We start from the raw sequence: 23179 nt of genomic DNA on the forward strand, positions 1-23179 counted from the left end.
CGAGCAGCGCCTGAGGGCCTCTGCGCGTCCTGAGACGACGCCTCTCCTCTCCCACACCTCCCTAACGAGCACCATGACCCAATGAGTCTCTTCTCGTCCTTTATTATCGAGCCCGTTGTGCGCCATGCACGCCGCTTCTCAGGCGTTGGCGAGGCGAGCCATGACGGAGCTCGGCCTCTGGCATGTGACAATCACGACTCTGCGTCTGCGGCAGTGCCACGGCGGGAGCACGAAACGGACGCGGGCTCCGTGAGCGCACGTGAAAGAAACAGCACCGAAGCCCTGGGCGACGGGTTCCGACGTTACTCGTCGTTCTCGCAGCGGCCTCGCAGCGCGGTTGTTGACGAGGAGCAGAGCCATGACGATCTGCCAATAGACACCCCAGTCGACATGTCCGCGAATCCATCCCGCACCCTCGCTGATCAGTTCCGACACCTCGAGGTCGACTCGTCACGCTCGACTGCGCCGTCGCCCTCGTCGCTCCGTCCCGCCAGCACTCCCAGCCAGCATGCCAGTGCCATGGCTGAGCTGCTCCCCGCTGACGATGGCATGGCCCATCTCCGCGAGCGCATCCACGAGATCCGCGCCCTGAGCATCTCCGACCAGGAGCGCGCCCGCATGATCCACAACCTCATGACGGAGAAGTACAACCACATGCGCCCGACGTCCCCCGCGAGCTTCATCTCACACGACCGCCCCTTTACCCCGACCTCCGGCCAGTCCCTCTTCTCCGATGTCCATGCGTCATCGCCCTACTCGTCCACCACCGACGTGACCCCCGACATCTCGTACAATCTTCGCGAGGGCGACACGAACCCCACGTATCGGCCCCATCACGACCACGGCGCAGAGCACGGCGAAGACGATGAGGAGGACAGCGCGGAAGGGGAGCTTGTGCTCGGCTGCCAGCATTACAAGCGCAATGTCAAAGTGCAATGCTTCGAATGCCGCCGCTGGTACACGTGCCGACACTGCCACGATGCAGTCGAGGACCATAACCTGAACAGGAAGCTGACACAGAACATGCTGTGCATGGCATGCGGTACGCCCCAACCAGCAGCCGAGGTGTGCAAGAACTGTGAGACGGAAGCCGCATGCTACTATTGTGACATTTGTAAGCTCTGGGACAACAACAGCAAGAAGAAGATCTACCACTGCCCAGACTGTGGTATCTGCCGACGAGGAGAGGGTCTGGGCAAAGACTTCTATCACTGCAAGGTACGTCCTGCTTTAGACGCACTTTGGACTAGACTGATTGTGTGCAGAGTTGCAATGTCTGCATATCCATCTCTCACGCGACCTCGCACAAGTGCCTCCCGCGTGCCACCGAGGGCGACTGTCCAATCTGCGGCGACCATCTCTTCACTTCGTCTACTGCTGTCGTGTCAATGCCTTGCGGCCACTATCTTCACAAAGGGTGCTACAACCTCTACATGCAGACTGCGTACAAATGCCCAATTTGCAAAAAGAGTGCTGTGTGTATGGATCTGCAGTGGCAGAAGTTGACTCAAGCAATCGAGGGTCAGCCCATGCCAGAGCAGTTCGCAAACACACGAGCAGTTGTCCAGTGCAACGACTGTTCAGCGAAATCTTCTGTCAAATATCACTGGCTTGGCAACCAATGCGGTACATGCGACTCTTACAACACCAACGAGCTCCGCATTCTGAACGGGCCAGAGAGTGAAGAAGCTGCCAATGCGATACTAGACGCCGACCTTGATTCAGGCTCGAGATCGCCTGTGAGCGTCAGCTCGCCCTCCTCCCAAGCACCACTTCGTTCGCCTCGGTACTATTTCCAGCCAGACGAGCCTGAAGAGACATGGCTACCAGGTCAGCTGCCCTCTTTCCCTTTCCAGATGCCGCAGTTTCCTGGCAGACCGCGCATGCCGCAGATGCCTCAGATGCCACAATTTCCATCTCTACCGCAGTTCCCACCGCTGCCAAACTTCCCGCAGATACCGCAATTTCCACAAATGCCTCAGATGCCTCAAATGCCTGATGCTGCACAGCAAATGCTTGAACGCGTGCGCCAATCCTTCGATGCTTATCTCAACCCGACGGGAGATATTCGAGCTGAAGATGTGCCCTTCATCGATCTCAGCAACGACGACCGCGCCGAACGTCCCGCGACAGATGGTACCACGGTTAAGGAACCGTCACTCCCGCAGTACGTTCTGGAACGGTTCACGCAGTCGCTCGTGCGCTTCAGGAACGATTTGAATCCGGCTTTGTTCGAAGATATCCCGACATTAGATCTCTCGCAAGATCGTGATCCCGAAGGGTTGCAGTTCTGGGGTGAAGATGGTGGGCGGCTGAATCGCTTCGTTGCCGGCGATGAAGACGATGAGGACGACGAAGACGAGGAGAGTAGCAGCGATGAAAGCGAACACCATGAAGATGAAGACGACGATGAGGATGATCTTGATGTCACCAAAAAGCGTGGTAAGGAATTCGACCTGCCAGGTCATGTGTAAGGAGTTTGCGGAGCGGGCGTTCTGGGAAGGCAAAAGGATGTTCTACGAATATTGCTTTGGTGCGGGCCTGGATAACAACCTAAAAATTCACTAAAAGCCATTTTATAAAGCAACAGATACCCAAATAGAAACACTTTGTTATTGAGCCAAACGCATCATGGTGTTCCAGTTACTCCAGAGCTTGCACAAGCCTCGACTCACGTGCGCCGTGGTCCGTGCTCGACGCGCTAAGTAAGCGGGCACACTGGCGGCATCCGATTTTCGAATATCGTGACTTTTCGACCTTCAAGCCTCAAACTCGCATCCTCATCGTCGACTAACCCCCGCAGCGAGAACCTCTGTCAGTATGTATTGCGTCCCCAGTCTGTGTTCAAATCAGTCGATTTGCGCAACAGTCGCGAATCGCAATCCCAGCTGATTGCTGCGATGAGTATTTGCTAACACATTCTCCCTCCAGAAATGGCCCCAACCACCAAGTCCGCCGGCAAGAAGTCTGCCGGAAAGACCGGCCGCAGCGCCATCGCCGATGTCGTCGCCCGCGAATACACCATCCACCTCCACAAGCGCGTATGTTGATTCAGTTTTGTGAAGTCCACAGATGGTCTCGCGGAACCTTGGGTGGGTGCTCGACCAGGCCGATCACACTGGCTTGAGCACCTACCTTTGGTCACGCAGGCATTGGGCGGAAGACTGAAGAGAACATAAGGCTAATACATTGGGTATAGGTTCACGGCGTCAGCTTCAAGAAGAGGGCCCCCAAGGCTGTTAAGGAGATCCGCGCTTTCGCTAAGCAGGCTATGGTATGTGCTATGGAAAAACCACCGGCCCATGGGACGCGCGCTACGTGCGTGTGCTGCCATGGTGTCGTCAATCGTACAAACTCAGGCTAACTGTCTCGATGTAGGGCACCAACGACGTCCGCCTAGACCCCCAGCTCAACAAGAAGGTCTGGGAGTCCGGTATCAAGGGCGTTCCTTTCCGTCTCCGTGTCCGCATCTCCCGTAAGCGTAACGACGAGGAGGGCGCCAAGGAGAAGCTCTACTCCTACGTCCAGGCCGTCAACGTCAAGGACCCCAAGGGTCTCCACACCCAGATTGTTGAGGATGCTTAGAGGAATCCCGCGAACAAGGGGGAAGGATGATGTGCATATCAAAAGCATGGCGTTCCGGCGGGTTGTGCTGAGTAGCTACTATGGATATCTAGAGCGAAAGGCTGGTGAAATGATACCTCAATGACAGATCATGCCCCGCCACGTTTGATGGACTTGGAGACTTGAACCACTCTAATTACCTGCTGCCAAAATGAGTGATGTATTGAAGAAGAAACCCTTGCGACAGACTAAGATTTCACCACAACTAACAGCAAAGCAGACATTGACGAGGTACTGCCAGCGTCGCTCACTACTGTACACATAATTTACGCGGAATACTAAAACAGTGGTCTGCCAGATCATGTTCGGCTTCTCGCGCTTTTCCAAAGAGTCCCTTGCATAAGCGGCTCTACGTAGCTCGGCCCTGGGGGGAGCCGAACATTAGGTGCTTACCAAAGCCTTGGATACCGTTCGGCATGTCAGTTGCTCCAATAATTCCTTAGCAGAGAATACAGAGAAAGCATATAGAGCGACTTCCAGCATGCAATTTGTATATTCTCGACCTTCATCAATCATCTCCGGTTGACGTCAGACACTCGTCTTACCCCCGCCTGTAACACGCGAACCACCAACTTTCACAACCCAACTATCGCACCACATAACCATATCCCATCCTGAAGAACGACCGCGAACATGGTAAACTTCAACATAGCCTACACCTCCCGTATCAATCCCGCCGGCGCAACACCGGTCCTCAACCAAGCACAGATCTGGGCCGGCCTACAGCGCAAGATCCGTTTCGCCCAAGAATTCGTCCCTGTGATTGAGAGCTGCGACGTACTCGAAGAAAAAGATGGTGTGGTAACCCGGGATGTCAAGTTCAAGAAGGGAATGGGGCCCAAGGATCAGGCCAAGGAAGTTGTCAGGAGCTACTGGCCGAGTTGGGTACGTACAAATCGTTCGCGAAGTCGACATTTTTGGCTGATGATGTTTGAAGGTCGATTTCGAGCAGGAGGATGGGACACATATCCGCAATATCGTCTCTGATGGCCCGTCTGGCGAGATCGAGGACTTGAACATGACGTATATGTTTGAGTTTGTTGTGTCGCATGTGCAGGAGGGGACTCCGGAGGCGGAGAAGGAGATTCAGAAGTTCAAGGGTGTAAGTACTTGTTCTTCCGTTGAGACTGCGCGTATGACATTATGTGCTGGGGTTCGATTAGATGCTGACGAAATGACAGATGGCAAAGAAAGCGGTCGAGAGTAGTATTGATGCTATTCGGGAGATGGTAAAAGATGGGAGGATCAAGGATTAAGGTCAATTGTGAGCTCATGCAGAGGCTGTATCTGCACTTGGGCAATCAGATGGTTTCGCATACTCAAGAATCATCTTTGACTACGACTAGCTAGCAAACGATAGTGTTGTGCAAAAGCGGTGTCGGCTGCATCCTGCGATCCCCACATATACGACGAAACAACGAATCTCTCTGTCCAATCTTTCTGCTTTAGAGCCTTCATAGCCATTTCTCTGTTGCTTTCAGTGCGAAATAACTGAGCCATTTGCGCAATACCTGGTAGCATGCGTTTTTCGACAAACTCATCTAACAGGCCCTCCTGCTCACATAGCGCCATCATCAGCACGTTGTATATGAACCTGGAAGATAACGAGATACTGTACGTTTCCGCTACCTTTCTCAACCCAGCATCGACGATGATCGGTCTCGCCCTAGAACCGTGAAGTGAGTCATCTATATGGCGACCAGTGTTGAGGTAATCGAGACCTCTCATGAGGATGCGTCGCATTTCGCTGAGAACGTGGAAGTCTGAAGTTCTGTCACACGCTCGGCAGGTACACTCAAAGCGCAGTATGCGGTGACGCTCGTCCCTAGTTCTGTAATCAAAGTCTGGTTCGTAACAAAAGAGTATCTCGGCGCCGGCTTCGATGTCACGGGTGGCGTAGCTGATTATGGAGTCGTCGGGTTGAGCGTCATCTGGGATCTTGCAGTTGGGAAGGCAAGAATGATTGAATCGAGAATGCAGTAAGAAGAAGCCATGCGCCTTGTCAGACTGTGCGGGGATAGTGAAGGAGTTTTCTGAAAAAGCCCTCTCCGTGGTTGAAAAAATGCCGTCGCCATTGTCTCGAACAATGAGGAACTGGGCTTTCTCTGTCTTTGACAGTGCGTAGTAGGCGGCGAGCACATCTCTTTCCTCGATCATCCAGTGGGGCTTCCGGATGACGAAGAGAGGCTTTTCTTGTAGGATCTTTTCTCCTTTGAGGATCTTTCGCGTGGCAAATACACCCCATCCTTTTCCAGGTGAGACACCGAGTCTGAAAGGAGCATCGCTGGGGACTTGGATGCTGTGGTAGGCTGCCCAGGTGATGCTGAGGTTAGGCCATGCTCGGCGACGCGAATTCGGTTCGACTTACGGTGGTCAGCAATATTCTGGTGTGAATCCATGGCTCTCGATCATTTCTTAGCTCTGCAATGGCGGAAAATGTGAATTACAGTTTGAAGAAGTAGCCGGATAAAACCTGTCAATGATATGCTGTGCCACAAGCGAATCTGCTGCGAAACGATTGGCAGCTTTGTAACGAACAGGCGGCAAGGCACGCATCATGCAAGGAGCCCCTTGATGGATCACTCCATTGTCTCTGGCTTAATACTGCATTCTGATGTATTTAGTACAGTCCTCTCAACATCTTGCGTCGACGTAAGGTTGCATCTGGCGCAGATGCAAGCCATCAGATGTCTCGCATATATCCGACGGGCTGCCTGGTAAGGCGTCCAGCTGTGACCAAGCTGTCCAGTAGTCTGATTGAGACCACCATCGGCCACTTGGTCGCTCGATCGAATCATGACAGATGTGTGTCTTGATGATAATGAAAACATCAAGTTGTGTGAAGCCGTATAACATCTTCAGAGACTGCTTTGTTCGGGTGTGAATGGTGCTGTTATCGCAGAGTGGGTAGTCTTGGTCGCCATGGTGACATTCTCAGTGAGCCGGATATACAAAGTCAAATATAGTGACAGTGTCAAGATAGCTGCATCAAGGCATCTGCATGCATCGACAATGCGGCGGAAGTGTCGATGTGAGGAGGAAGGATGCAGGGTATCAGTCGATCGCGTGTGGAGCCCTGAGCACTAGTGCTTGCCTCTCGGCACGGGTAGTTCCAGTTGACAAACGCGACTTCACCGCGAAACCCGTGCCTCTGCAACAACGTCAGCGCCTCCCACCCCCACCACTGCGAGCAGCCAGGAAGACGGACCCGATCCAGGTCTAGCAACGCCCGACTACCAGTAGCCTCAGCAGCAGCTTGGCAAGCGTGCCCGCACAATCTCTCTGCCGCCCAAGTGCCCCACCTTTGTCTGTACACAACTTCTGCAAGGCAGCGAACCTTTGCGCGCCCGCCCTCCGCCCACGCCCCACGCGCCCATACGCAACCGCTGCAAGAAGCTGAGCCGACGCTTGAGCTTCTTGGGGACATAGACGATATCACAAGGCTGATTGGGAGCTTTTCCCGCCGCGCTGCAGCCCGCCATGTCTCTGTCAATTGAAGAGCTCGACGCCACAGTGCGCGCCTTCTACGAGGGCCGCGGTGAGCAAGTACGTATCTATGCGACCCCGACCAAGGCGTCCCATGAGATCACGGCTAACATGTCGCCCACTGCAGCAAAAGCAAGCTCAGGCTACGCTGAACCAGGTAGGCCTCTGCACTCACCATCGCTGCAGGCGTGTCCCGCTAACCCTCGCATAGTTCAAAGAGAATCCAGACGCATGGCTTCTTGTTGACAAGATCCTATCCGATGCGCAGTACCCGCAGACGAAGTGTGAGTGCAGCGACGTGCTACAAGGTTGGTGGTCCTCGTTGCTAACAGTCGGCAGATCTCGGACTCCAAGTTCTCGACAATGTCATCATGACTAGATGGAAGGTGCTGCCTCGAGACCAGTGTCAGGGTATGCTACAGAACACTCTGTCTTCCGAGCGCTGCTAACCCAGTCAGGTATCCGAAACTTCATCGTCAACTTGATCATCTCGCTGTCCAACAACGACGAAAGCCTCCGCAACGAGCGCACCCTCCTAAACAAGCTCAACCTCGTCCTCGTCTCCGTCCTGAAGCAGGAGTGGCCCCACAACTGGCCGACCTTCATCAACGAGATCATATCGTCCTGCCACAGCAGCTTAGGAATATGCGAGAACAACATGGTCATCCTGCGACTTTTGTCTGAGGAAGTCTTTGATTACTCCGAGGAGCAGATGACTTCGGTCAAGCGAAAGGAACTGAAGCAGAGCATGTGCGACGAGTTCACGGCCATCTACCAGCTCTGCTCAGAGGTTCTGCGGACAGCCACCGAGGCGTCTCTGATTAAGGCGACACTCGAAACCTTATTGCGCTTCCTCAACTGGATCCCTCTCGGCTACATCTTCGAGACACCTCCAAGCGGCCAAAGCCTGATCGAGACCCTGCGAAGCCGATTCCTCGAAGTCCCCGATTTCCGCAACATCACCCTGAAGTGCTTGACTGAAATCGCCGGTCTACACACAGAACCTGCATACGACGATAAGCTTGTTTCTATGTTCACCGAGACATTGACGGCCATCTCGAAGATCATACCTCTTTCCCTGGACCTGAAGAGCACATACTCTTCAAGCAATGGTCGGGACCAGGAGTTCGTTCTGAATCTCGCGCTTTTCCTGACAAATTTCTTCACCATGCACCTGAACGTCATCGAAAACCTAATGAACAGGGACTTCCTCACGCATGGCCATTTCTACCTTATTCGCATAAGCCAGATCGACGATCGCGAGGTTTTCAAGATCTGCCTGGAATACTGGACCAAGCTCGTCTCGGAGCTCTACGATGAGATGCAGGCGCTTCCCATAACGGACATGAATCCTCTCCTGAACATGGGCATCCCCGGCAACGGCGGTCGCGAGTTGGCCAACTACCCTCTACGGAAGAACAAGTACACCGAGATTTTGTCCAACCTCCGAACAGTCATGATTGAGAAGATGGTGAGGCCCGAGGAAGTCCTCATCGTCGAGAACGATGAAGGTGAGATCGTCCGTGAATTCGTGAAGGAGAGCGACACGATCCAGCTGTACAAGTCCACTCGCGAGTGCCTCGTCTTCCTTACCCACTTGGACGTTAACGACACCGAGCAAATCATGTCGGAGAAGCTGGCCCGCCAAGTCGACGGCTCAGAGTGGTCATGGGCTAACTGCAATACCCTCTGCTGGGCCATCGGTTCCATCTCTGGTGCCATGAACGAGGAGACAGAGAAGCGCTTCTTGGTCACCGTCATTAAGGATCTACTCGGTTTGACTGAGATGAAGCGAGGAAAGGACAACAAAGCCGTTGTCGCCAGTAACATCATGTATATTGTCGGTCAATATCCTCGATTCCTCAAGGCCCACTGGAAGTTCCTCAAGACAGTCGTCAACAAGTTATTCGAGTTCATGCACGAGACCCACGAGGGTGTACAGGACATGGCTTGCGATACGTTCATCAAGATCGCGAACAAGTGCCGACGACACTTTGTTGCTCTTCAGCCCGGAGAGACCGAGCCCTTCATCGACGAGATCGTTCGCAACCTGAGAAAGATCACCGCCGACCTCTCACCCCAGCAAGTCCACACTTTCTACGAAGCCTGCGGTTACATGATTAGCGCACAAGGACAGAAGAGCATGCAGGAGCGCCTGATCGCCGATCTGATGTCCCTGCCAAACTCCGCATGGGACAACATTATCGCCCAAGCTAACCAAAACCCCGCTTGCCTCCAAGATTCAGAAGTCATCAAGATTGTTGGTAACATTATGAAGACTAATGTCGCAGCATGTGGTTCAATTGGACCCTACTTCTACCCCCAGATCGGCCGGATATACTTCGACATGTTGACAATGTACCGCGCGAGCTCACAGCTCATCGACGAAGCTGTCCAGCGAGAGGGTAATGTCGCAACAAAGATGCCCAAGGTCCGCGGCCTTCGTACGATCAAGAAGGAGATTCTGAAACTCATCAACACATACGTTGAGAAGGCCGACGACTTGGAGATGATCCACAATAACATTGTGCCGAAGCTGCTAGAAGCTGTCTTGATCGACTACAAGAACAATGTTCCCGATGCTCGCGAGGCCGAAGTGTTGAATGTCATGACGACAATTATCAACAAGCTACATGTACGTTGGCGACCCAATCTGAGCAAGCACATGGTCGGACTCGCTCAGCCACTATCAAAATATATGCTAACCTTCTCGCAGAGTATGATGGAGGACCAGATCATCAACATCATGGACAGCGTCTTCGAATGCACCTTGGACATGATCAACAAGGACTTCTCGGAATACCCCGAACACCGTGTCGAGTTCTTCAAGCTTCTACGCACCATCAACCTCCGCTGCTTCCCGGCTCTGCTGCGACTCGATGCCCGATCATTCAAGTTTGTTATTGACTCCTGCATGTGGGCAAGCAAGCACGACAACCGTGAGGTTGAGAGCGCCGGTCTGTCCATGTGCTTCGAGCTGGTTTCCAACATGTCCGAAACAGACCAGCAAACCTGCAACTCCTTCTTCCAAACATTCTTTACGACCATTCTTCAGGATGTATTCTTCGTGGTTACTGATAGCGATCACAAAGCCGGTTTCAAGTCCCAGTCGATGCTGCTGGCTAAGATGTTCTGGCTTGTCGACTCAGAGAAGCTGCAGGGTCCCATCTACACATCGCCAGATATGGCACAGGCAGGCACCCCGAACAGAGAGTTCCTGCGGAACTTTGTCGGCAACCTGTTGGCGACTGCCTTCCCCAACCTCCAGACGTAAGTTATATCCGTTAGCTTGTATGACCCATACTAATCAAATCCAGTGCCCAAATTGCATCCTTCATCGACGGACTGTTTGCGACCAACTCCGACCTGAACCGTTTCAAGGTCATTCTGCGCGACTTCCTGATCTCCCTGAAGGAGTTCTCTGGCGACAATGCTGAGTTGTTTGCCGAGGAGCGTGAACAGGCTGCCAAGACCGCAAAGGAGCAAGAGCGTGAACGGGCTATGAAGGTCGGTGGTCTGCTGAAGCCTTCGGAGATGGATGATGATGAGTTGTGACTTGACGTCGAGTTGAACGCAAATGTGGCTACGCGCACGCCCTATGATAGCGCACGCGCCCCCCACGAGTCTGCAGAAAACAAACGCTCCGATGATTCTCTCGATGGATGGGACATGTATGGCTTGTGAGTATCAGTGGTTATGGTGACTGAAGAGACGGTCGCGACGCTGCGTTGGATGGGAAGCGTAGAGTCAGTCGTATCGGCAAACTTGCGAGGGTGGGAAAATGGGTTCGTTTTGGTCTAATACCCTATAGACCTGTTACTTGTTCATTTGATACATGATTACCTAGCTGGCATGGACGTAGCCTGGCTTGGCTCACAGACTAAAACTGATGGGAGCGCTGTAGGCGTCGAGGCAACGTCGTATTGAGAGTGGAGAATAAAGCTCAAGTATTGAATCATCTGCCAGTCTTGTCTCCTTGGTCCTGCCCTGCGGCTATTGCGCATGTATGTATGAGCTCACTCCCTGGCCGTCCCACTGTAGGTTGGATGTGAGATAGGTAGCAGCATGCAGTATGACGAGACCTGCCGGAATACATGGCTCTATCGCGGAGAATCTTGCCTTCCCGTATATACAGACCCACATGCCGATGAGCCTCGATAATGGCTGTAGCAGGGCGCGCGTGCGAACATGATGAGCGGCGTGTGCATCGGCAGTCGCGATCAGGTGCCCGGATGCAATCCTCTGCGGTTGAGCTACCTAGCTGAGCTAGCAGGAGCCACAGCTGGCCCTTACGTAACCCGGCGGCGCTGCCACTACAACGTCGGACGCGTCAATTGGGCAGACAGCGCGACGGGACTACTGTTCGGCAGAATATCCGCATGCGACACCTCCCCTGCCCCATGCGACCGACCTAACGACATCCGTCCGTGAGCAGTTGCTGAACCTCGTGGCGGCTATACGCCCGCTGATTCGCCCGCGCTCTCCAGTCGTGTGAACGACATGGGCATTCTGCCCTTCTGCCAGCGTATGCACAATCTCGTGGCCCTCCTACAATGAGTCGTCGGTGGCGTTCTCAAGCCAGGCCCCTCGTTCGGCATCTTCCAAATACCTGCTAACACGCTGTCTGACCAGGCCCAAGCGAGTCTATGGATTGAGCGGTCCACTGCAGGGTACCGCCAGCTGCATCGTGAGTGACTTCACTTCTCGACTTCCCTACCAACCACGCACGGCCGTTCTTTGGGCTGTCACCAGCAAGCCTCATCACGTCTTGAGCTTTTCTCCTGTCTCCACTGCCGAATAGGCGGCGGCCGAAGACCACACACCTGACATCGTGGGTCCTGTATGGTTGGATCTGCAACGCAACCCGGAACTGGATCCATCGCTTGTGCATCATCGTATGCGCATAGCCGCGAGGCTTCGAGAACAACACTTTTGAGTTTCTTCTTGCTACTAGCATCATGTACGTCTCCCCATCATATGGAGACCCTTCAACCCCGCCCACTGGTGGTTTTGAAAAAGACAGCCTCGTCGACGAGTCTTGCTTCCAAAGAAGACACTACTGACTCAGCACGCTTTTCCAGGAAGTTCGGAAAGCACATCCAGAAACGGCAACTGGAAATCCCAGAATACGCCGCCAGCTTTGTCGACTACAAAGCACTCAAGAAGGTCCTTATGCTTTCCCTGCTATCGAGGCTTCACTAATCATGAATTCCGTAGCTCATCAAGAAACTTAGCGCTACACCAGTGATACCTCCACAGAGCGAGGGTTTTCAACATGAATCCCTGGATCCGCAATCGTCTCTGCAGGCAAACAAGGCCACTTTCTTCTTCCGAGTGGTAGGTCTTTGTGCCAGCGACATATACATAGATTCTTACATGATGCGCAGGAACGTGAGCTCGAAAAGGTCAACACGTTCTACCTACAGAAAGAGGCAGAGGTATGTTCAACTCATTGTGTGTGGGGTGCTCAGCGCTCACCGTTGTCGCAGTTGCGTCTGCGCTTGACCACGCTTCTCGATAAGAAGAGAGTCATGCAACAACACCCGCAGTCTGTCTCCAAGACATCCTCGCGATATGTTGCCCTCGAGGAGGGGCTAAAGCAGTTTAGCATGGATCTTAACAAACTTGAGGTGATTGGTCCGCACGCACTCGGGGCTGCCCCCACTAACCTGACTTAGCAATTCGTGGAAGTGAACGAAACAGCCTTTTCAAAGATCCTCAAGAAGGTTTGATGCACCCACTCTCTGTCGTCAACGGCCTGCTAACCTTGCCTAGTGGGACAAAACATCCAAAGTCCGTTACCATCACCTGCGCATCACCGACATTGGCTGACTCCATACCAGTCAAGGGAAAAGCAGCTTTACCTCGCGCGCGCCGTCGAAGTCCAACCATGCTTCAACCGAGAAGTCATCAGCACGCTGTCCGACCAAGCAACCCAGGCACTCCTTGATTTTTCAGGATGGGCTGAAGGCGAAGGAGTACAAGCCCCTCATCCCACGGCCGAACCGCGCGTCTCCGAACCTGCTTTCGAAGCGAAACTCGAGCTCGACAACCAATTTGTGCAAGCCATCAACACCGCGAACCAAGGCAAGATAGAAGAGTGCCTCGCTCGTCTGTCGACCCTCCCCGATGCAAGCGACCACATCTCTAGAGCGTTTCTCAGCACCGTTGCCGAAGCGCCAGAGTCTGCATTGCGGATTTTGCTCGATTCGAATCTGGTAAATCTTCAACAAGAGGATGAGATCAACGAGCGAAATTGTCTTCACAAGTCGGCAATCAGCGGAAGGATCGAAGTACTCAAACTTGGCCTATCGAGCAACGTGGATGTGCACGCGACGGACGTGTACGGCAGGATACCATTGCATTACGCTTGTATGCATGGGTACGTGGAACTGGTTCAGGAACTCATAAATGCTGCTCCAGAAACAGTGAACTTCCGGGATCAGGACAGCTTCACGCCCCTGATACATGCCATCGTGCACTCAAAGCTCGCTTGCGTGGAGATACTCCTTTCGCGAGGTGCTGATCTTACGCGTCTGGGTCCTGGAGAGCATGTGCCGCTCAATCTCGCATGCCAATACGCATCTTTAGAGATTCTGGAACTCCTTCTACAAAGGTCAGCAGAGATGCTTTCGGATGCGGAAGGGCTGTTCCCTCAACACTTGGTGGCACGATCGGGAAAGACGCCAGAAGCCTTGCTAATGCTACGAAAATACGGCGCCGACCTCGACCAGCCAGACAAACTCTATCAATGGACGCCCCTCTTTCACGCTGCGAGCGAGGGTCATGTGGAGTGTCTTAAGACGCTACTTCAATGTCAAGTCGACGTAGACATTGTGGATGAGAAGGGTCTTTCCGCCATGTACTACGCGACATGGGAAGGACATCTAGAGTGCATGCAGCTACTTGCTTCTGTTGGACGCGGTGTTGGGCTCATGACACAGAAACAGGCCTCGCCTCAAATATCCTCTCAGCTATCCAGCTCAATGCCTACAGCTATGGATATTGAAGGCGATCCTGATGGCATTCCCGAGTTCATCTTACCACCACCGATCATACCCTTCCGAAGATATGGCCACAACTTCCTGGACACGAAGACGTTCGTAGTCATCAACTTCGAGAAGGTGGGCAAAGATGCCATTCGGTTCTATGACGAATCGAAATACCCTGCTGCAAGGCTTACCATCTCTTCGAAGAGCTCCGATCTTATACCACGCAACATCCTGCTACCCATACAAGATGAGTTCAAGGTCATCTCTTTCCAGATCGAGAATCTCGATACCTTCTCTATCGACTTCGACGTGTACCCTACAATAGGATCAAAGGTTATCGCTCGCAGTGTGGCTTCTTCAAAGGTATTTACAGAGCGTTCGAAAAGCACCGGCCGATGGCATCTCGAACTGTTTGACCCAAGACTACGAGCCATTGGCAGAGTCACCTTCGACTTCCAGGTGGTCAAGCCGTTCCACGGAATTCCGCTCGAGATTACACACTTTGCAACTTACTGGAAGGCTACTAGTCAACTGGACTCACAGCCGCACACACTCATCACCGGGTCCAGCCTGTCTGGTGAATACGTACGCCTGTTCGTCCAACTGACTGCAGATGGTATACCGGTACTACATCCGAGATGGAAGGTCAATCATCACGGGCTAGAAGTTCCGGTCAACATCCTTACGTATGCGCAATTCGCTGCGATCGGCGTCGCGCAAACAACCACGGCCGCAGACCAGCTTGCTGCAGAACTCGGCAACAATGGTTCGATCAACATACCGAATATCTATCAAATCATGGCATCTTCGTTCATTACGCTGAAAGATGCCTTGTCGGCACTTCCGGCTCACATTCATGTGGAGCTGCACGTTCTCTTCCCATCCCGGCTCGAAGAAGAACGCCTCAAACTCGGCCCCACGCACGACATGAACACTTTCGCAGACAAGATCTTATCTGTGGTCTTTGAACATGCACGTCAATTGAGGGAGCAAGGCGCGGGCGAGATAGATGGGACACTGAGAAGTGTGCTGTTCAGCTCCTTCAACCAGGACATATGCACGGTCATCAACTGGAAGCAGCCCAACTGTGAGTTGAATCATAGAACAATGAATGCAACAGATGCTAACATTGAGATAGATCCAGTTCTCCTCTGCAACGAGCTCGGAGCCGATACTTCGCAGTCGCCTTCTGGAAATACAAACATCATTCAGAGCAGCGGCCGCACGACAACGTCTGTAAAGGAGGCTGTGCAGATCGCTAGAGACAACAACTTTATGGGCCTGATTTGCAGTTCGCGTTTACTGGTGAGAGGAACACGACTCACTACGCAATTCAGTACTAACAATGGCTAGTCACTCGCTCCTGCCCTGATCGAATCGATCAAAACAGCCGGCCTGGTCCTCGTTACGGACATCACCGATTCCCCAGCCGAAGACGCTGCCCAACCCGCGAGCCTTCATGTGGCAAACCCACGTCGACAGAACACACCCGACGGAGTCGATGGCTATCTCAAGGGCAACGGCGTACTCTGCTTCAACGAAACGGTCGACATGTAAACAGGGATACGGGATGGTGGACAGTTTGATGGATCGGTTGTGGGCACATGGGTGAACGGATAATGGTGATGCAGTTCAGGCGTTGCGCAATAGACTGGATATCCTGCGGGGGAATTACTATACCAGTAGAGGGAAGGGTGTCATGATGCTTTCATTAACGAGTGGTAACTGTTATACGGCGTCTCTTATCCGGTGCATCTGGTCGTGGATGCCGAATATGTTTTAAAGGCGCGCGTTATGTTAGCAAATATGCAAGTGAGATTGTTCAAGCAGTACCGTGTCTGGGCAAGGTGGTTTAGCATGTGATGGGGCTCGGCAGTGTCGATGGTCGCCGCAAACCGACAAGGGTGTGGCGTCCCGGTTCCGATTCGCGCGACGCCTCCATCGAAAAATGTCGAACGACGACATTTGTGGCTAGAAGCGCATGGTCTGTTGCCGCTTGTCGTTCGCTTTCGCATCTCTGTCTGAGCGCCCTACTCTCTGCAGTGCCTGGACCCTGCCGACCATGGTATACACATAATGTCGACTCTGAGCGCCCTTACTAGTCCGCTCCTCCGAAGGACGTGGACTTGCCGAGCTTGTATACGGTCCCAACGACACACGACGCCGCAACGACAGGGCCTATGGCAACAGCGAAACACGTCGGCCGGGCACAATGCATTCTCGACCCGGCTTGGAGCACAGAGGACATTTGCAAGCCAAGCCAGTGAGGCAGCCAATGCCACGGCCACAGCTGCGGGGAGGGGCTCAAAGGGCAGCAAGAGGAGGAGACGACTGCTGATAACTGGAGGCGGAGTCGCAATCGGCGCAGCTATCGTCACAGTCAACGACGATGCCAAACACGCCTATGTGGCAGCGCAGCGCAGCTACAGGGTGGTTGCGACGCTGGTACTCAACATAAGAGAGTATGTGCCTGGTGCAATCCAATTGAACACTCGATAGCTAATGTACCTGTTCCCACAGCTATCGCGACATACTCAAGCGTGACGATGAGCCCGACTACAACGAGCAACTCAAAGCCTGCCACCTCCGATGCGCCAAACGTACCCTCCGCACGCTCGAGAAGAACGGCTCCATCTTCATAAAGCTGGGACAACATCTGAGCAGCATGAACTACCTCTTGCCGAACGAATGGTGCGATACCTTTATACCGCTACAAGACCAATGCCCGATATCCTCCTTCGAATCCATACAGGACATGTGCCGGCGAGACACGGGTCTGGAACTCTCAGATTTCTTCTCAGAGTTCGAGGAACGGCCCATAGGCGCGGCATCGCTGGCTCAAGTGCACCGTGCAACAGTCCGTGAGACTGGCCAGAAGGTCGCTGTCAAGGTACAACATCCGGCGCTGGACGAATGGGCCAAACTCGACCTGGCCCTGACAAGCTTCTCCTTCACCACGCTTAAGCGTTGGTTTCCCGAATACGATTTGACCTGGCTATCCGACGAAATGCAACTCTCTCTCCCACAAGAACTCGACTTCGCCCTTGAAGGGAAGAACGCTATGCGCGCACGTGAGTACTTCTCCCACGTCCGCGATGTGCCCGTCGTCATACCTAAAGTTCTCTGGGCCAAGCGCCGACTGCTGGTCATGGAATACGTATCCGGATTTCGGACAGACGACCTCAAGAGCTTGGATGAACATGGCATTGATAGGGATGAAGTGTCGGCAGCCTTGGCTCGGATATTCAACGAGATGATCTTTGGCAGAGATGCACCACTCCATTGCGACCCTCACGGCGGAAACATCGCCATTCGGCACAACCCCGCTCGTGGGGGCAAGGCCAACTTCGATGTCATTCTATACGATCATGGTCTCTATCGCGACATTCCCTTGCCCTTGCGACGCAACTATGCAAAGCTCTGGCTCGCCGTCTTGGACGCTGATGAAGCTGGTATGCGCAAGTACGCATATCAGGTAGCAGGGATTAAAGAAGAGCATTTCCCCCTATTCGCGTCAGCGATTACAGGAAGAGACTATACCGTGCTGGCGAAGAAGGAGAGTGGCACAGGTGGTGTGATGACAAGCAGGACAAGTGAAGAAAAGAAAGTCATCGGAGATGCTTTGGGAGACGGGTTGATTGAGAGCCTGATTGAGCTGCTTGGACAGGTTCCGAGGGTGATTCTGTTGATTTTGAAGACGAACGATCTGAGTAAGTCGTCCACTATTCTCCATCAGACCTCGATACTGACTATTCCTTAAGCGCGCTCTTTGGACGAAGGTCTACATACACGCCAAGGCCCTATGCGCACTTTTCTCATTCTAGCCCGGTATGCTAGTCGTACGGTTTACGAAGAGAGCCTGGACAACCTCAACGGCAGCGTGCTTTGGCCGAGCAACTTCCTTAGCTGGCTGGGCGCGTGGACGAGACACATGCGAGTCGAAATGCAATTGAGTGGATACGAGACGTACCTTAAACTACGGGCGCTGCTGGGCATGCAGAAGATTGAGATTGGGGATAGTTTTAGAGAGTAAGACGATGAGCGTGGAGTTTGGCGTGATAGAGATTAGATTTCAGCATATGGATGCATTGGAGCAGGTGGATGGTTCGCACTAGATTAGAAGTACAGCGAAAAAAGTTCATTCTGAAACTTGAAAGTCATGTCTAGATGGGCACATGTGGCGGTGCAGCATTACAGTGAACTGACGGCAGTACCCACTCGGTCTGAGCATACGGCAATACGGAACAGGCGGGACGTGATTTGGGCTGCACCATACGTGTGGCGGTGCCGTTTACCCAGGAATGTGTGGCCTTGCATGTGGCTCGCGTCTAGACGAATGATAGTCTTGGTGTTTGACTGGTGGTTTACAGTGTGTTTGAGGCGAGGTCGGGTGATAGGGTGCAGCTGAGGCGTCGCAGCGAGCGCCCAGAAGCTCGAAACATGTACGGGCAAGACCAAGAAAACGTAGATGGGACTGGAGACGGTTCCAGCACCATATGTGGTAGCAAAGATGTGGTCGAGGGATACGCTGTTATTTCGGTCCATGGATATGCTAGCGGGCGGTGACAGGGAGGTCGGGCGGGTTTGACATCATCGATGCCATGCGTCTCGAGGGCAAACGCAATCCTGACAGACACGCGTTCGCCATCCAGACAAGGAGTACACCTGCCAGGAGTCCTGTTACTGCCACTCTGAACCAGATTCTCAGAGGAAAGCATATATCGCGAGTCGTTCAGCTCCAGTTGTCAGCAGTTCGCATCGGTCTCCCACCAGGCGGGGCAAGCGCCAAGGCAGCACAAGGCATCCTCGCGCAATCGCATCGTTCACGCCGCAGCGCTCAACGCCCTAGCCGCCGGGCCTGGACAGCAGAGACAGAGGCGGGATAGCGACTGGCAGCGATTGCAAAGGATTGTATAAGCAGCTGCCATCGCAGGCCGGGAGCTCTTCGGGCAGGACCGTGAACGCCCGCCGCATTTGCCTTTGTAGACTGCGCACGGCCGCCCTGGCACCGCACAGCCTCCTCCAGTACCTGTACTGCAGCACCCTCGTCGCTCCGCCGCAGCCCAGAGACGCCATACATCACCACCACGACGGCCCTCCGCGAAGAGGCCCCCCCATACCACCGCGAGCTCTGAGAGCCGCCCCTCGACCGCCGCCTCCAGCTCCCGCCCTCCCGCACCTGCGCGCCCTGCTCGTGCGCTGCATATCCGCGCATCATGGACGGCGCCGGCCAGCCCAACCTGCGCATCACCAGTACGTCTGACCTCCCGTGACCCCCGAGACGACACTGACACACTGCAGTCATCGCCGCCGATGGGCTCTACAAGCGCGATGTGTTCCGTATGTATGCCCCCAGCCAGGCCCATGGCGTCACGTCGCTCATGCATGTGCTGCAGGATTTCCGGACCCCTTCGCCGTGGCCACGATCAATGGCGAGCAGACGCGCACCACGAGCGTCATCAAGAAGACGCTGAACCCCTACTGGAACGAGAGCTTCGACATGTACGCTGCCCCGGGCCCGCCCCTCGCCTCCCACGCTTTCGCATGACGCTAACACACGACACAGGAAAGTGAACGAAGAGAGCGTCCTCGCGGTTCAGATCTTTGACCAGAAGAAGTTCAAGAAGAAGGATCAGGGCTTCCTGGGCGTCATCAATGTCCGCATAGGGTCGGTGATAGACCTCGACGCGGGCGGGGATGGTAGGCCTGATCCATGCCGCTCCTGCGCCATATGCTAACAAACCCTCAGAGATGCTTACGCGCGATCTCAAAAAGTCCAACGACAACATGGTCGTACACGGCAAGCTTATCCTCAACCTCTCTACTAACCTCACCGCGCCCATCAGCCAAGGCGGCCAGAACGCCACCCGCCCGACCGCATCCCCGCACCCATCCGTAAACGGGGCTCCTGCTGGCGCTGTGCCAACTCCACAACAATCGACGACGAACCTCCACCCTCCTGACGTATATCCCGGCCAGCAACGACCATCAGTCGCAGGCCAACCCGCTGCCCAGCGTCTCAGCCAAGCGCCTCCAGCAGGTACGCCAACCGGCCCGCCCGCTGGACCTGGTCCCGCACCAAATGGAGCAAACCCCGCTCGAAACAGCGGCGGTGCATACAGCGCCTTTGAGGATGCGCAAGGAAGACTACCGAATGGCTGGGAGCGCCGCGAGGACCACCTAGGGCGAACCTACTACGTCGACCACAACACCAGGCAGACCACCTGGATCAGGCCAGGCGCAGGCTTCAACGAAGCAGACCAGCGCCGAGATGTAGCTGCGCAGACTCAACAGGAGCGCATGCGACATCAGAACCGCATGTTGCCCGAAGACCGAACGGGAGCCAACTCACCTACCCTCACCGAGCGCCAGCCATCGCCGCCCGCTGGCTCAGCCAACGCCGCAAGCATGATGGCGACTGGAGCGACTACTGCTGGAACAGGAGAGCTCCCGTCTGGTTGGGAGCAGCGGCATACCCCCGAGGGCCGGCCATACTTTGTTGATCACAACACGCGAACGACAACATGGGTGGATCCGCGCCGACAACAGTACATTAGGATGTACGGTGGTCAGGCCGCGAACGGAAGCACAATCCAACAACAGCCCGTCTCTCAACTTGGACCACTACCATCTGGATGGGAAATGCGCCTCACCAACACGGCCAGAGTATACTTTGTGGACCACAACACGAAGACCACCACGTGGGACGATCCGAGATTGCCTTCTTCGTTGGACCAGAACGTACCTCAGTACAAGCGCGACTTCCGTCGCAAGCTCATCTACTTCAGATCGCAACCTGCACTGCGCATTGTCAGTGGCCAATGTCACGTCAAGGTGCGCCGAACGCATATTTTCGAAGACTCGTACCACGAGATTATGCGCCAGAGTGCTGCCGATCTCAAGAAGCGACTAATGATCAAGTTCGACGGTGAAGATGGTCTGGATTACGGAGGTCTTTCTCGAGAATTCTTCTTCCTACTTTCCCACGAGATGTTCAACCCCTTCTACTGCTTGTTCGAATACTCTGCGCACGACAACTACACTCTTCAGATCAACCCTCATTCCGGCATTAACCCCGAACATTTGAACTACTTCAAGTTCATTGGTCGTGTTGTTGGTTTGGCCATTTTCCACCGCCGTTTCTTGGATGCCTTCTTCATTGGAGCTTTCTACAAGATGATCTTGAGGAAGAAGGTCGCACTCCAGGACATGGAGGGTGTCGATGCGGACTTCCATCGCAACTTGGAATGGATGTTGTAAGTTCGAGATCTGGTCTCAAGTTGACATGAGCTAACAAAATGTAGGAACAATGATATCACAGACGCTCTAGAGCTGACCTTTGCAACCGACGACGAACGTTTCGGTGAAACCGTCAGCATTGAGCTGAAGCCCGGAGGTGATGACATCGAGGTGACTAACGAGAACAAACACGAATACGTTGAGTATGTAACCCTGATCTTGCTCTGTTCCAGAGTCGTGCTAACCGCTTAGGCTCATTACCGAATGGCGCATTCAGAAACGAGTTGAAGAGCAATTCCAGGCTTTTATCACCGGATTCCACGAACTCATCCCTGCGGATCTTGTGAACGTCTTTGACGAACGTGAGCTCGAACTGCTCATCGGTGGTATTGCGGATATCGATGTCGATGACTGGAAGAAGCACACCGACTACCGTGGCTACACCGAGAACGACGAGGTCATCCAGAACTTCTGGAAGTGCATTCGCAGTTGGGACGCTGAGCAGAAGTCCCGTCTCCTACAATTCGCTACTGGTACATCACGTATCCCTGTCAACGGATTCAAGGATCTGCAAGGTAGTGATGGACCGAGAAGATTCACGATCGAGAAGGCTGGTGAGCCCAACCAATTGCCAAAATCACATACATGGTATGATATCCATCCAAGTCAATACGCGCGTCAATCACTAACAAAGTGCTCAGTTTCAACCGTCTCGATTTACCACCGTACAAAACGTTCGAAGCACTCAACCAGAAACTTACAATTGCTGTTGAGGAAACCGTCGGTTTCGGACAAGAATAAACACATTGCTGTCCAGGAGAAGCCGTGCGCGTTGACTGCGGTTGCGGTCGAGGAAGTGTGGAAGACTACTACATGGCGTTGTCGTCCTTGTACAAAATCTGCGAAAGGAAAGGAGCATCATTAGTATATGGCGAGAGCACGCTCCTTGGGATGGTATATGATACTTGTGGTTTTCAGAACTTGTCTCTAATCTGGCTCACCTCCAGTGTATGCGTGGGACATATTTGCATTGCTTGCACGTGCGCATGTGGCGTTTTGGGGTTGAGAGGATTGGAAGTAGGATAGCGCTTTTCTTATATGAGCGCTGCGTCAATCGAAGATGATGATGTATGAAAGGGGTCTACGTGATGTTTTGATATGTCTGATGTATGTTGAATTGGTGTGTGCTAGGTTTCAGTCCATACTTTTTTGGTGACGTGATCGTTCACATGAATCTGAGCAGTCTGATGGCCTTTCGTGGAGGTAATCCGGAGGAACATATATCAGTCCACCGCGGCACGGCACATGATCTTTCAATGTAATTTCCAAACTCATCGGGAACTCATCTACATGTGCCAGCCACGGGCCTCAAGCGTATGGATAGCGAGATTTGGGGAGCGAACGCCCGTGCTTGCCGATCACTCACCACGATGAGGCTGTTTGTTGGATTACAATTCCATCGACGCTAGCATACAACGAAGAACCGCAGCGTCTTCGGCAGAAGCCGAGTTATGGGCACGGAATGCATAGCAACATGTCATGAGATGTGGGTTCACGATGTATAGTTGCCCATGTTAAGATCTCGCAAAGTCCGGAGATGCGCCATAGATCGTTAGCTAGCTGCAAGCATCGAGCCATAGAGGAAGGGGCGCAGTTCCGGCGGCCGTATTATAGCCTCTTCTTGGCGCCCATCCCCTTTGCAACGGCTTTGATCCCCGTCGCTGGTTCGTGAGGTGACCAGCACCCTGGCGTTCATCATGCCCGCTGGCCAATTAACATCCTGACTCGGGTAGCTTCGACAAGCGAAATGCAAGCTGCCTCTGTTGTGGCTTTCCTCC

The 23179-nt window shown here is 53.7% G+C and overlaps 7 protein-coding genes across 7 annotated transcripts; all 7 read left to right on the forward strand.

Moving 5' to 3' along the window:
• Positions 1 to 390: 390 nt before the first annotated feature.
• J4E78_003134 (uncharacterized protein) lies at positions 391 to 2474 on the forward strand (the record flags this gene model as incomplete). The annotated part of the gene is made up of 2 exons (XM_049363776.1): positions 391 to 1218; positions 1266 to 2474. The coding sequence occupies 2 exons, from the start codon at positions 391 to 393 to the stop codon at positions 2472 to 2474; spliced, it is 2037 nt and encodes a 678-aa protein (XP_049224441.1).
• Positions 2475 to 2900: 426 nt separating this feature from the next.
• RPL31 (60S ribosomal protein L31) lies at positions 2901 to 3585 on the forward strand (the record flags this gene model as incomplete). Its single annotated transcript, XM_049363777.1, has 4 exons — positions 2901 to 2904; positions 2932 to 3041; positions 3200 to 3274; positions 3379 to 3585. 4 exons carry the CDS (start codon positions 2901 to 2903, stop codon positions 3583 to 3585), a joined length of 396 nt encoding a protein of 131 aa, XP_049224442.1.
• Positions 3586 to 4257: 672 nt separating this feature from the next.
• On the forward strand, positions 4258 to 4880 carry J4E78_003136 (uncharacterized protein; the record flags this gene model as incomplete). The annotated part of the gene is made up of 3 exons (XM_049363778.1): positions 4258 to 4509; positions 4562 to 4726; positions 4806 to 4880. The coding sequence occupies 3 exons, from the start codon at positions 4258 to 4260 to the stop codon at positions 4878 to 4880; spliced, it is 492 nt and encodes a 163-aa protein (XP_049224443.1).
• A 2224-nt stretch (positions 4881 to 7104) lies between these two features.
• On the forward strand, positions 7105 to 10665 carry XPO1 (Exportin-1; the record flags this gene model as incomplete). The annotated part of the gene is made up of 7 exons (XM_049363779.1): positions 7105 to 7170; positions 7238 to 7267; positions 7322 to 7394; positions 7450 to 7521; positions 7569 to 9745; positions 9827 to 10380; positions 10428 to 10665. 7 exons carry the CDS (start codon positions 7105 to 7107, stop codon positions 10663 to 10665), a joined length of 3210 nt encoding a protein of 1069 aa, XP_049224444.1.
• Positions 10666 to 12087: 1422 nt separating this feature from the next.
• On the forward strand, positions 12088 to 15659 carry J4E78_003138 (uncharacterized protein; the record flags this gene model as incomplete). Its single annotated transcript, XM_049363780.1, has 9 exons — positions 12088 to 12276; positions 12328 to 12447; positions 12498 to 12548; positions 12600 to 12740; positions 12789 to 12836; positions 12886 to 12903; positions 12954 to 15189; positions 15241 to 15407; positions 15456 to 15659. 9 exons carry the CDS (start codon positions 12088 to 12090, stop codon positions 15657 to 15659), a joined length of 3174 nt encoding a protein of 1057 aa, XP_049224445.1.
• A 519-nt stretch (positions 15660 to 16178) lies between these two features.
• Positions 16179 to 18135, forward strand: J4E78_003139 (uncharacterized protein; the record flags this gene model as incomplete). The annotated part of the gene is made up of 3 exons (XM_049363781.1): positions 16179 to 16564; positions 16623 to 17812; positions 17864 to 18135. 3 exons carry the CDS (start codon positions 16179 to 16181, stop codon positions 18133 to 18135), a joined length of 1848 nt encoding a protein of 615 aa, XP_049224446.1.
• A 1183-nt stretch (positions 18136 to 19318) lies between these two features.
• J4E78_003140 (uncharacterized protein) lies at positions 19319 to 22142 on the forward strand (the record flags this gene model as incomplete). The annotated part of the gene is made up of 8 exons (XM_049363782.1): positions 19319 to 19355; positions 19404 to 19442; positions 19499 to 19604; positions 19669 to 19802; positions 19852 to 21358; positions 21407 to 21544; positions 21594 to 21989; positions 22043 to 22142. The coding sequence occupies 8 exons, from the start codon at positions 19319 to 19321 to the stop codon at positions 22140 to 22142; spliced, it is 2457 nt and encodes an 818-aa protein (XP_049224447.1).
• Positions 22143 to 23179: the final 1037 nt, after the last annotated feature.

Source organism: Alternaria triticimaculans (genome assembly GCF_023758025.1).
Source record: "Alternaria triticimaculans strain BMP 0046 chromosome Unknown scaffold_3, whole genome shotgun sequence".
NCBI classification, from domain to species: domain Eukaryota; kingdom Fungi; phylum Ascomycota; class Dothideomycetes; order Pleosporales; family Pleosporaceae; genus Alternaria; species Alternaria triticimaculans.